Genomic DNA, 13,154 nt, shown 5'->3' on the forward strand with positions numbered 1-13,154 from the left:
TTTGCACACAGTTTCATCCAGTTGTTCTCCTTACTACAGCATGCATCTCAAAAGTCTTGCCAATGCAGGTCCCATGATTACTGGAATATCTTTTTTTGCATGGTCAAAAGAGATCCTTCTTTCCTTTTTCTGAGTTTTCGGTGTGTTGTGCTGCGGAACAGACCCCACAGAGCTAAACTGATGTATGTCCTTTGTTCAAGGCCAACTAACCATTCAGTAGGTGAAATGAAGGGAAACTGTCTGTGGTGAGCTGTGGCTGGAAGAAGGCAATTGATCACAGCCTGAGAGAAAAAGCCGAGGGAACGGCTGGGAACCAAAGAGAAGGAAGCGGTGCTGGGGGAGAGAAGTGCTGGGGGAAAATGCAGCTTGTGACAGGTTGATTGCATCTGACAGCCGAGCAAGGCTGGCCTCATTGAATCTTATAGGCACTTCTGTACATAAAAAAGTTGCACTGTAAGTGGCTATTAGCTTCTGAAGAGAACTCTTACTTCCACATGGCAGTTTTTGGTGACTGAGAAATTCATTATTAATTCATAGAAAATGCTTTAGATTGAACCTTTTTGTGAGCCTGACTGTCATAGGGGGAAGGAAGGCTGCATGGTAAAGCTCACTCTCATTAGATCTTGGAAGCCTAGGCAGGGTCAGCACTTAGAGGGGAGACCACCAAGGAAGACTGTATAGAGCAGGGGTCTGCAACCTGTGGCTCCGGAGCCTCATGCGGCTCTTTCAGCCTTATACTGTGGCTCCACGTGACCTGGAAGTTGGAGGATAGTGTGAGCGTGTCCCTCCAGCGCTGCACTGGAAGGAAAGGTGAGTTGAGGGGCCAAACCGGAGGCAGCTCCATGCGGAGCCGCCTCTCTGGCTCGGTAGATCTTCAGGGCCGTGGAAAGCAGGTCCAAATGGCTGTTTGGGTGGTAAAGGTTGCCGACCCCTGGTATAGAGGAAAGCAATGGCCAATTACCTGTGATTCTCATTTGCCTCCAAAGCCCAATGCTGGGGTTGTCATAGTCAGCTGCGAATTGGGGAGATTTTACACACACAATCATCTTAGATTGAATTAAATGTTTCAACTAAATACTTCAATGTGTTATATTTTTTAAAAAATTCTTTCCCAACACCTGTAAGTAGGCACCGGGCACAAATCATCTCATAGTTGGCAACAATAGGACATTTGGGAGGAGACTGATTCATAGGGTCACCATGAGTCAGAAGTGACTTGACAGCACTTAATACACACATAGCCTCAATACCAGTCCAAACCCCGGAATCAATCAATTTAGTGAATTAATTAGTTAATCATATTAACATTTCATCTCAAACATTTCTCAAAGAAAAGCTTCCTCAGCTCTGTTTTATCTCATATAGATTATCTGGATTTCCCACTGAGCCATCAATTAGGAAACTAAGACTTAATTTTTTTGTAAGGAAAGGCTAACATTTCCTGCTGATTCTTCCCTCTCGCTGCAGTCCTTAAGCTTAATTTGCCCCTTTGCTGTCTCTAAAGGGCCTGCTGTCCCTAGGAACAAAATTTGGGATTGGGGGATTAAGTTGGCTACAATGGGAGAAGAAAGTGGGAAAATCTTACGCCACATGATCTGCTGTGTGTCCAGATGTCATTGGTATGCCTCAGGACATACCTCCATGTTGCCCTTCTACTTTTTTCAGAAATAAGCTCACTCCCTCCTTCCTTCAATTATTGGGCTATGCTAATCAATGTGTAAGGGTCTGGTACTCCAGTCAATGACAAGACTCAGGAAAGGTTCAAGCGCTTTAATCAGAACTGTGTCAGTCCAATGACCAGGTAGCTGAATCTGAGATTCCAACTCCCTGGCCACAGTGCATACCTTAAGGTTACAGTTTGGTTCAACCCCTAAAGCCCCCACCTTTGCATTCCCCCAATATCAGCATGAGAAAGGCAGAGAAAGAGACAGTACTACAGATTCATTGTTTTGGAAAAGGCGAGTTACTCTCTGTGAAAGAAAGATAAGAAGTACTCGGTAAGCTCTATTGAACTAGTTGAATGCGAACAAAGGAAAGAGGCTCCATGGCCTTGGGGCGGTGGAGATGGCACACCCAGATGTTGCTGGTCTGGATACGTGTGCTCTGGTAGGTCGATAATAGCGCGGCCTGACACAATGTGGCCTGTCCACTCTTTTCAAGCTTCAGCAAAAAAAGGTCTTTTTAAACCTGGCTATCTTGCCTATAACTGAGCCAAAATCTGCCCCAAAGCATGCAGTTGTGCTGGTTTCACCTCGTGTGAATATAAAGGGGATTCTGGACATGTATACCTTTACCTCTCTTTCCCTTCTGATTTCTGCATGAATTACTACTTTGGGAGTAGGATTATGGCAGTGTGCACTTTGGATTATTTGTCCCTTGGATACTGGAACCACTACCTTGCAAAGTGACCTTTGCATGAACTTATTTGGATAGACATTGCTTTAATCTCTTTATGTCTTTGCCTATTGCCTCCCCTCTTGAGTTGAGTATATCACACTGGGTGTGAATGCTACTTTCTACTATTGGCTATCACAATGAGTGTTTAAAATTGATATTTTGACTACTTGCGTTTGCTAGCTCTTCAGCCCAGCTATTTGTGTTCTTCTTCTTAATAAACTTACATTTCTGTTGTCACACTATATGGATTCTCAGTGTCCTTTTTGTCAAAAAATACTGTGGCTTATTGCCAAAGGAGGGGGAGGGCATTATTTTCAATTTAGGATGGAATTCAAACAGCAACTCATTTAGTGAAACGTGGAAGGAAGGTTTTCCTCTTTAAAATCAGTCCACATTCAGACTAACTTGTGCATAGAATCTATAACACGTTGTGATAAGCTGCGGACTCTTTCTTCTTTTCCTGTGTTGCATCTTTGAAGACAAAGAGTGGTCTAGCACAGATCCAGGATCAGAAAAAGAGGTCACCTGATTACCTGAGCAGGAACATCTTGGGGGCCATTCCATTCAGCTGAGTGTGGAATCCAAGGCAGCAGTTCATTTCCTATAGTTTAGTCCTGAAAGATGAAGCCAGGTGGTGGAAGACAGATAAGAACCCCCTTATTGCTGGGCAACTCGGCAATGTTCCTTATCTTTCTGCACTATGCTGTGGGAGAGTTCACAGTGGCAAGTGGGAAAACAGCAACAATCACTTGGTTGCCCAGGCAATGCAGAGGAACTTTCCTATCTTGCGGTGGTATTGTGCAAATATATAGGGAAATAACCCTTCATTGCGTAGACAACTGAGTGACTCTCATTATGCCCAACTTAGCTGATGGCTGCTGTTTGAAAACAGCTGTAAAAGAAGCTAATTTCTTGTTTTGGGGATGTCTTACGACAACCAACCCCACTTTTGGCAATAATCTGGTTCTACCAATGAATGGCAAAACTTGCTTTTTCCTCCCTGGGGATGCAACTAAAATCCTTTCTCATGCTGCCATGAATTATTACAATACTTTTTGTCTCTCACTTTCTCTCTCTTTCCTCAGTCCTCTTTTTCTCTTGAATTCTTTACTTTCTTTAATCTATTCCGCTCGCCATTACGATAGTGTCTGTTTTTTTGGTTACCGACTCTCCTTTCGATTTAAGCTTTCTTTAAATGTCTTCATTCTCTTGCTTCCCCTTCTCTGTGTCCTTCCATGTGACTTCATGAGGTTGCTACACATACAGGTAGAGAACTGGCCCATCTAACTCAGATGGCCTGAGGCACAAAATGATCTTTTCAAGTACAAGACCTTAACTTTTCCTTTGTATGTGTGTATAAACCATGCCGAATTTACATAGGCTGTTTAGGTAAACCATCATAATCTTGAAGACGGGTATCTGAACAGTTATAAGTGATAACTAACTTGTAGGTTGTAAAGCTATGGTGATAGAAAGGGCCATCAAGTCACAGCTAACTTATGGTGATACCATAGAATTTTCCAGACAATAAAAATTCAGAGGTGATTTGTGTTGCCTGCCTCCATGTAGCAGCTCTGGACCTCCTTGGTGATCTTCCACCCAAGTATTAACCAGAGCTAAACCTGCAGAGTTACTAAGACTTCATGAGATTGTACGATCCTGGGCTCTCCAGGTCTGTACAGCAATTTAACTTATTTTTAAATGTATATTCTGCTATTAAATCACATAACTCCTGAGGCAGAAAGTAAAGAAGCAAAATCAACAGTAAAAACAATGCTAAACCATACCTCATTAAAACCATCTATAGCCAATCAAAAATGTTGAACAGGAAACAGCAGACATCTCTCATATAAAACAAAATTGTCCAGAGAGGAGGGACAGGGAAACATTCTGACAATCAGAAAGCAACAATATCACCAAAAGCATTGATGAACAGGAATATTTTAACCTGGCTCCAGAAAACAGGTGGTTGGCAGATGACAGTGGAAAGTATGTTCCATAACCAAGGGGCCACTGAAAAAAAGGCCCTATTCCCAGCAGCTACTCACCTCACCTCTAAAGGGGGGGGGGGCACACAGAACAAGGTCTTAGTAGAAAACATGACTGACCGGCAGCTGAGGACATGACTACGCAGTTAAGCTCTTCCACTTCCACTTTGGTTAACAGTGTTTCCCAGAAACATTTATTTGTTCAGCTGTTTATACCCTTTTCCCCCCAACAGGAATCTGAAGCAGTTTTCAACATTCTTCTTCCCTTCTCCCTTTCATTCTTACAACAATCATCTTGTGAGGTGAATTAGGCTGAGAGAGACTTTAACTGGACCCAAGTCACCCAGAAAGCTTTTATCACAGAGTCAGGATTCAAACCAGGTTCTCCCAGATCCTAGTCTGAAACTCTACAATTACACCATGCTGACTGGCTATTATTTGCAGCAGGATGCTGCACAAGATGGGCCTTGGATATGATCTAACAAGATTAATTTTCTTAAGAATCGGGTAATTGTTTTTCTCAGTAAAATACATGGGCAGTACAACTGAGAAAGGGTGAGAGCCTCAGCTCTGAATTTTGATCAGTAAAGAAGCAGCTTGAACATATATACATCATTCAAGACCAATCAATGATATCCAAGAAAGCAGTCCCAGCGTTGCTTTAACAGATTGTCCTGCAGCAATGGCAGCCTGCCTCAGTATGTCTTCCAATAGAACAGTTATAAATGAGCACGAGCTTGACTAGTTAGTTACTGATTTATATTCATCTATGGTTGTGGGCTATTGACTAGGATAGAGTCTGGGACACAACACTGAGTCCCTCATTAGCTGGATATTTTCTTAACACAGCCTACAGGCTCTACGTTCCATAAGACCAGGTAATTGGAACCGTTCTTCCCCTCCTCTCTCTCTCTCTCTCTGACTGCTGCTACTTTAAAAGAAGAAAAGAGAGAGGATTGTCTGAAATAAAGTTTTTAAATCCCTCCTGATTATTGGGAGGGCAGAAACAGTGTGGGAGAGGTGGAGTGGAGCCTGTCGTGTGCTGTGCCTCACAAAAGCCCTCACTGTTGTTATTTTCTATAGAAGAGACCGAGATATCCATCTCTGGATATGTGTGCTTAGGTGCACTTAGAGAAGCGGGAAAAAGCCAGCCACAAATGGGGTGGGGGCAAGGAGGAAGGTGTACAAAATGTGCAAAGTGTCATGAGGGAGTGAGAGGGCTGGTTGTGGGCGGACTAGCAAATTTCCCTGCTCTGGCAGCAAAGCAAAATTAAATTCGTGGTCTTGCTTGCTGTGGGGAGAATAAAAAGAGGCTTGAAGAAAGCGGGGCTTGAAGAAATACTTCTGTACAAGAAATTTTGCTGTGATGGGACATTCATCCCCACCATGTAGGAAACAGGTTGCACGTAATCAGTCAGTGATTCATAAAGCAAATAACTAAAAAGAAATAGTTACATGGGCTGCCAGATAAGCATTTTATGCCTTTGGCAAATCCTGGGTTAGCAATGCCAAGATGGAAAAAAAATTCATTAAAAGTATGGGGTAAACTTTAGTATAATTCTTAGGGTTATGGTTTCTTGTGTTATTTTTAATTACTAAAATTGTTAGAGCTATCTCAATGACCTTTACCTATTTATTTCCACTAGATAACAATTCCTATTTGCTGCTAACTCAGGATTTAACTATTCTAGCAGCAGAAAGGGCATTTATAACTCATGAAGAATAAGAAGTGCATTCACGGCCCCTGGCTGAATCATTTCTCATCATTATGTTTCTCTGTGCTTTTGGCAGGACCTAAAAAAAGATATGCAGCAATGCACAGTGTGCAGTAGAATATTTCAGATGCACACTAATGCGTTGGGACTTTGCCCACCACAGAATCATCATACTTATAAACCATCATAAAAATACCTTTCAAATGCAGCAGTTTGAAGTAATCTTATGAACAGTATTTTCAGTTCATTTTCACTCCAGGTATAATGTCCAATTAAGCACATTTGGCTACTATTACGCCTCTGGTTATGTCAAATGTTAGGTAGAAGGCAGAAGAGCTTATGACTACTAAATAGCAGTATCACTAAAGTGCCATGCCCTGTACAGAAACATATGCAAGCAATCCCTGCCTCCACATAGATGATAGTCTACATACTTTGGATATGGCAAACATGTCATGACATCTCTAAATGGATGAAAGGGAGCAGAGAAGAATGACGTAAACTCCTCTGGAGCTCCACTGGGGGAAAAGGTATGAATTAGGCAAATAAATAAATAGATACATATAGACCCAATTGTTGGACAAATCTACAGTGCTTCAAGAAAGGCTCTGTAAAGACAGGGACATTGAGGAAAGGGTAAGAAACTAGATTGACAGGTGTAGAGAGAGAGAGATGGATGCTTGCAGAAGTGGGTCCAAAAATGAGAATGGCAATAGTCTGCAGCTTAAACATATGATTTCAGGTTCAGCTAGTAACAACCTAACAGACATTGCAGGGCTGCTGCCAGGATAAAATGCTCGTCAGTGTTCCTTGAAGGAACCATGATATATAAAACAATGAAATAAACATGGGAAAAGAAGTGTTGATATTAGGTGTGTTGATATTAGGTGATGCATTTACTACTCTGGAGTCAAATCAACAAGGTCCCAAGAACTAGGAAGGCACCAAGACCCATTCTAGAACAAAAACAGTCCAGGAAATGGTGGATGAATTGAAAAATTTATGTTGTCTTTATCCTGAACAGGGTAGAGAAACTTCCTAAAATCTCTGTTGTCTAGGGCTGTTAAAAACCATCATGGTTCTAGCCAAAGATTCTCTCTGACCCTACACCTGCTACACCCCAAATAACCCATTTGTCAGCCTTTTAATTCCAAAACCACAGGCTGGTCTTAACCAGTTCAGAAGTGACAAAACTAATGTGAACACTGTGTTCACTTCCACACAGCAACAAGTATCTTATTGCAGTTGTAAATGCAGAGTTGTGGAAAGTGTAGAACCAAGACTGACACCTCAGATATTTTTTTTCAACTGTATTGAAGTGATTCTGTATTATGTTCCTTTGTGGAAACATGTGATTCTCCAATAAATAATTATGTACTGTGATACATTTCACAGCACAATGACAATGTCAAGGCTGTGTATATACAGAAACATCTTTTTTTCTGGTACTTACTCAAAAAAAGTGGTCCATCCAGTCTCATCACTTTTAGTCGCCAAAAGTCCGCTGTTGCCATGATATGTAAACAAGACAAGCTCTTGTCCTTGGGCTGTCATGCTTTTCAGACATCCATTAGTACCTATAGTCAACCAAATGACTTGGTTATCAGGAGACACCACCCTCACTGGCATCCGATTGGGATCCCGTCTAATACGAAGGGTATTTCCATTGCTGTCTGTCACTGCAGTGATATCATTGTCATTACTGTAGCTGAAATTGTACAGATAATCTCCTGTGACTAAATTCATAGTGTATTGATGAGTCCCATTGACATCAAAAATATAGAGTTCCTGATCAGTTGGAGAGGCAACTTCATAAAAGTTGAGAGAATTCAGCAAAGGTCTGTTCTTCGATACTGCTCGTATCCGAATATTTCCAAGATCTGCAATGTACAACGTTCCATCTGGCGATACAGCTAATGATGATGGGGCATTCAATTTGGCATCTTTAGCATAACCATCCCCATTCTGGTAGCAGTCACAGTTAACATCATTCTTGCAATCACACTCAGAGGGTATTCCAGCAACTAAAGAGATCTCACCGTCAGTTGTGACCTGCCTTATTCTGTTAATCTTTTTTTCATCAGTTTCTGTAATGTAAAGCACTCCATTATAAGACACAGCAATAGCTGTGGCCGATTCTAATGTTGTTTGCACAGCATGTTTACCCACTGTGTATTCCACTCCTGGGACCTGGCAATGCATTGGCCTCCCAGCAGCAATACGGACCTGCCGATTTTCAGTAATCTGAAGGACGACATTATTATCCAGCACATATATGGAATTATCCATTGGGTTAATAGCCAAATCTGTGGGCCACTCCAGACGTACCTTAACAAAGGAAAACCATTTTATTGCCGGTTTAGTTAACTTGTATTCAGTAAAGAGAAATCCTTTGAGTAAATTGTAGAAAAATTCTAGATGTTTTAGAAAATGACATGGGAGAAATATAAACACAAATGCAGCTGTATAAATTGTTGTACTTAACATGAAAACAACATAAAGAGAAAGACATACTTTTTGTATGTCATTCTTTTTCTCCCCAAGAGATGGTAATTTTATTTACTAAATAAAAGCTTTAAAAATCAATAGGGGAAATAAAAGTCATCTGGTGTTTCAAAATATACAATGGTATCCGATGTTGCAGACTTCAGTATGATACTTTTCAAATATATTTCCTTTTGTACTTATATTGTATTTACAACCTTTCTCATAATTACTTTATTCCCTGCTATCTCTCAAGTTTATACGTAAAAGTGGGCAGTAAATTTTAGTGCTAATTCTTTCATTCTTGGAGCAAACTAGATGCCTTTCTTCCTTACAAAGCTCAAGGAGGCTTACAAGATGGATAAAATACATAGAATGTATAAAACCCAAATTTCAAAATAATTAAAGACTGCTAGTAACTTCAGTAAAAGGAATGTTTTGTGAATTTGTGTATCATTCTTGTCTAGGGACCATGCTAATCTTCTGTATTTTGTTCCAATTTTTAATACATGAGCTGCCAAAGAAGCAAGTGCCATTAAATTCAGTACAGCCAACTTATCGAGGACATTATACTTCTGGATTCCAGCCAAGTCAAGCAAACTGTTACAAAGTTGTGTGTGTGGCCCACCAGCCAACCTCTTACTGGGAAGGCTCTTGAACAGCTAATTGCAGCAAGTATGTAATTCATAGAAAACAGGACTAGGCTCCTGCAAGCAGATCTACTGGTGGTGGGGTAAGGGGGAAAGGTCAAGAAAGTTTTCAGGCCAAGGAAGGCCAGAAAATATCTCTCTGTCAACAGATCCTTCTCAGAAGTTATGTTTGTGGGAAAGGACTGATACTTATGTGAAACAGCAAAATGGATCTAGAAATTTTTCCCACCAGTGGGTTTTCTTACAAGTAGGGGAGATGCCATATGTTGTTTCAAAGCCAACCTGCTGTCTTCCTTTAAAAGCATAAGAGACCTGCTGGATAAACCAAGAGGTCCGTTTAGTTCAGCATCCTGTTCCTCTGGAGGTCCAACAACAGGCCAAAGAGGCTGAAGCCTTTCCCTGATGTAGCCTCTTGGCTCTGGGATTTAGAATGTGCCTTTGCATGTGGAGTTCCTTTTAGTCAATATAGACAGAAAATTGACTTTAAAGAGAAAGTGAAAAAAGAAGGCTGATCAGTTGTGGAGCAGAATTATATTAACACCCTCCTTATTTGCAATGAGCAATTTCCTGGAAAACACTTCCTTTCCAAATTCCAATGTACATGTGGAATACAACTGAGATGTGTTGCAGAAAGCAATGGCTGTTCCTGGGGAAACAAATGAAATATGAACATGTTCAAACATCAGGTATACTTCAAATTAAATCTACTTTAAAAATACCTGGCTAATATGCATACTGGTGTCACATGTTAGAGGGCGTGCTGAAGTCAGGTCATTTGAGCCAAGCAAAGTGGATATTATTCCATTCTGGTCCACTTTCCTGATCATGGTCCCATCAACAAAGTAAATTAATCCATTCTTGTCTACGGCCACACCTTTAAACCAAAACAAACAAACATTTGTTTTTCATTTGTCTCCATAAACAACCTGATTTCCTGCTCTATTTGGGCATCCGCTTTTCTTTCCGCAAAATCTTGTGGTTTGAACAGAAACTACGCAATTTAAAAATCAAACTGTACAAATTATGATATTTTACCATATTTAGTTAGTGTGTTAGAACAGCATGTTTAAAAGTAAAACACTGTGCTTATTGGGTGCAATCTGCCAAGCACTATGCCTAAGCAGTGACTGTTCATTTCAACTTGTAGGCTGCATTCTTTGTAATTTGCTCAATATAAATTCTTTGTGGCATGCACAAAATATTTGTAATGCATGACAGTGACTGGCAAATGTTCAATATAAAATCTATCAAAGAGCTTCACAGATTTGCAGTTTTACTTTTGGATGGCTTAGCCAGTGATAAATTGTAAATAAGCTTTTTGGAAGCATTGGATGGAATAAAAAAGTATAGAGTGGTAAATGTAATCACATGCTGGCTGAACTGCACTTTTCTCTTCAGAAATTGACAGTTCCCTTTACCTTTGGGACTCATGAGAGTTGCTTCCACTGCCTTGCCACCATCGCCACATCTTGCTTCGTCAAATGGAAGACACTGTTCTCCTGTCCCTGCTACCACATCAAAATTCTTTGTCAGGTCCTTGGCCCCAGTGAGTGACTTCGGACGATAAATCCGTCGGGTATTTGTGTCAGAGACATACAATTCTCCTGTGACTGGGTCAGTTGCGAGGTAGTATCTGTGCGCTGGGTTACTGCTGCAAAGAGGGGAAGAACACGTTTCAGCATAATGTACACCAAAGAACTCGTCACATTGTACAGAACAAGCTATGAAGCACACGTGTGGAAGGAAGGGATTTTAAAAACCAAGTAAAAATCAGCAGCTCTTAACGCTAAGGTTAGAGAAGAGATAGAGAGATATTCTAAAATGTGGTAAAAGCAGTCTGGGATCTTTGAGCTGAACAATGCCTCAAAATGGATTATACATGGCATTTAAAAAGCCCACCACACTAAGTATGCCATCTTCACTTTTAGATTTAAAGGTTCCAGAAGGACCAATTGTGGTAATATTGTCTTCTGCTTGTTATACAAATGTTTCTGCTTCCTCATTTTCTTCATTTTTAGGAGAATGTTAATATCAAACCATAAGCTCTGGAGTGGATCCTCCTCTGAAGTCTATTTTTTAAAATGTTGATATGTTATTGTCTCTTTTATAAACAAGCAACACAAGGCTCTTGAGTGTGTGATTCATAATTCTAATACACTAATACATTGTTTGTCCCAACTGATTAGATTATTTGGTAATTGGAGATCACTTTTAAAGAACTAAATTCCATTTCTCTTTCTTTTCAAATGAGTAAAAACTTTCACATAAAAGAAACCCAACTCGGAATATGCTGGCACATCCCTCTAGGAAATAAAGCCATTTCCCAGCTAACTTAGAGCATGAGGCTCCATATGCCTTATATAATTACGGCTGTCCTTTCCTACGGAACAAGATGCTCCACAGAATACATTTGTTGCTCAATGATTTCATGATGCAGAAGCTTAACTAGTTGCATCTATGACACTTGATCTGAGTTATGGTGCTGAGAACTGAAATGAACACTGCCGACATTGTTAGATGGCTTGCTAATGCACGCGGCCCAAGTGCTGGGACAGCCCATTCCATTTCTAATGTGTTTGCAAATGTACTGCTAAAATGTATCTGCCAATCTTGGTGATATCTGAACATCTGTTCACAAAGTATAGTGGCTCATATTTCATAAATACAGCACGGTGCTAATGTAACATACTGCCATGTGGTTCCACTTGCAGAAGGCAAAAGAGGCCAATGCAAACAAGTTGTGAACAAATAACATTGTGTAGCAGGGACATTTTTTAAGCAGTGTCTGTCTGTGAGCTTACAAGGCAGCACCGTATCTATTTATTTCCTTCTGAATTTACAGTACCAGAGACAACTGGTGGCTCAGGGCTTTCCATATGGCCAGTAGCACAATCTCCAATTTCAAAGATATCCAGAGCTTAGTATTTATCTTAGCTGCTTTCTCCCAAACAAGCTAAGGCAAAGGCAAAAAGATCCCAGTTATGAACAACAACAAAAACTTTTGTAACTTTTTTTTTTAATTAACCAACCTGGGTCCTCATTCTGAAACACAGGAAAAAAAGAGCTTAGTTGTTGAATCCTGCGTGTGTGAACCACAAGGGAAGAGGCAACATGCAAATTATATAGTGAAAGAGTAGAACAGAGCTATCTGCCTGTACCTTCACTTGCACAGGAATGAGCAAATAAAGACAACTAACATTTGTTTGCCAGCCCTTGTTCAGTTCAAAATTGGGTATATCTTAAAAATTAGCTGATGACCAAAACCATCTGATGTGAAAAAGCAATCATTGCTGCCTGATGGAAGGATCTGACAGCCCCCAGAGTATGAACAACCATTAACATAAAACAACCAGACATTTCGTGTGGGAAAACATATTGGCCATAGCCTTTTATTTAATTATTAGTTCAAGGTTAACAGAAGCAAAAGACGCAGCATGGGGCTCTGATCTGTATGCTGGGTGGTCTAAACGATGTCCCCCAGCTACCAAATTTCCTCAAGCCCATTTGCTGAGGAAAAACCACAAAACCCTGGAGCAGCAATGAGAGATTCCAGATGGGCTACTGCCTGAAGAGTCCTTTTGCGACTAGGGGCGCAATCCATAGTAGCCCACCCGCTCACCCACACCAAGAGATCAGTCCCCCATGTTCAACCTGCCACCTGGCTATGACAAAGTAAAAAGACATAATACAACAACATTGAAATAAGGGAGAGAAGGGTGGGAATGTGTCTGGCTCTGGAGAGACTGGGCTGAGCGCAGCCAGGCCCGGACTCATAAAGACCCAGCCAGCTAGCCCCCTCTAACGTCGGGATGTGATCCCCAACATCAGACGCAATCGAACCGCTGCAAGACCTGGGGAGGGAAGCAGTGCGCACACATGTTGCCCCTTCCCATGTCAGCGCTGGCGGCCACGGCAGATTG

At 41.0% G+C, this 13,154-nt stretch overlaps 1 protein-coding gene and 1 non-coding gene across 4 annotated transcripts in view; both read right to left on the minus strand.

Annotated features, from left to right (window-relative positions):
• The window catches only part of LOC125439722 (teneurin-3), a 171,048-nt gene that overhangs the window by 34,926 nt on the left and 122,968 nt on the right, over positions 1-13,154 (minus strand). For all 3 annotated transcript variants that reach the window (XM_048508858.1, XM_048508857.1, XM_048508856.1), the window contains 3 exons: positions 10,653-10,885; positions 9,954-10,108; positions 7,554-8,428 (listed from right to left, as the gene is read on the minus strand). In XM_048508858.1, the coding sequence (XP_048364815.1) occupies positions 7,554-8,428; positions 9,954-10,108; positions 10,653-10,885 (1,263 nt within the window). The remainder of the gene's footprint in view (positions 1-7,553; positions 8,429-9,953; positions 10,109-10,652; positions 10,886-13,154) is intronic.
• LOC125440436 lies at positions 9,007-9,113 on the minus strand. The gene has a single exon (XR_007245702.1). It is a non-coding gene; the product is annotated as a U6 spliceosomal RNA (small nuclear RNA).

The sequence above is a fragment of the Sphaerodactylus townsendi genome, linkage group LG10 (genome assembly GCF_021028975.2).
Source record: "Sphaerodactylus townsendi isolate TG3544 linkage group LG10, MPM_Stown_v2.3, whole genome shotgun sequence".
NCBI classification, from domain to species: domain Eukaryota; kingdom Metazoa; phylum Chordata; class Lepidosauria; order Squamata; family Sphaerodactylidae; genus Sphaerodactylus; species Sphaerodactylus townsendi.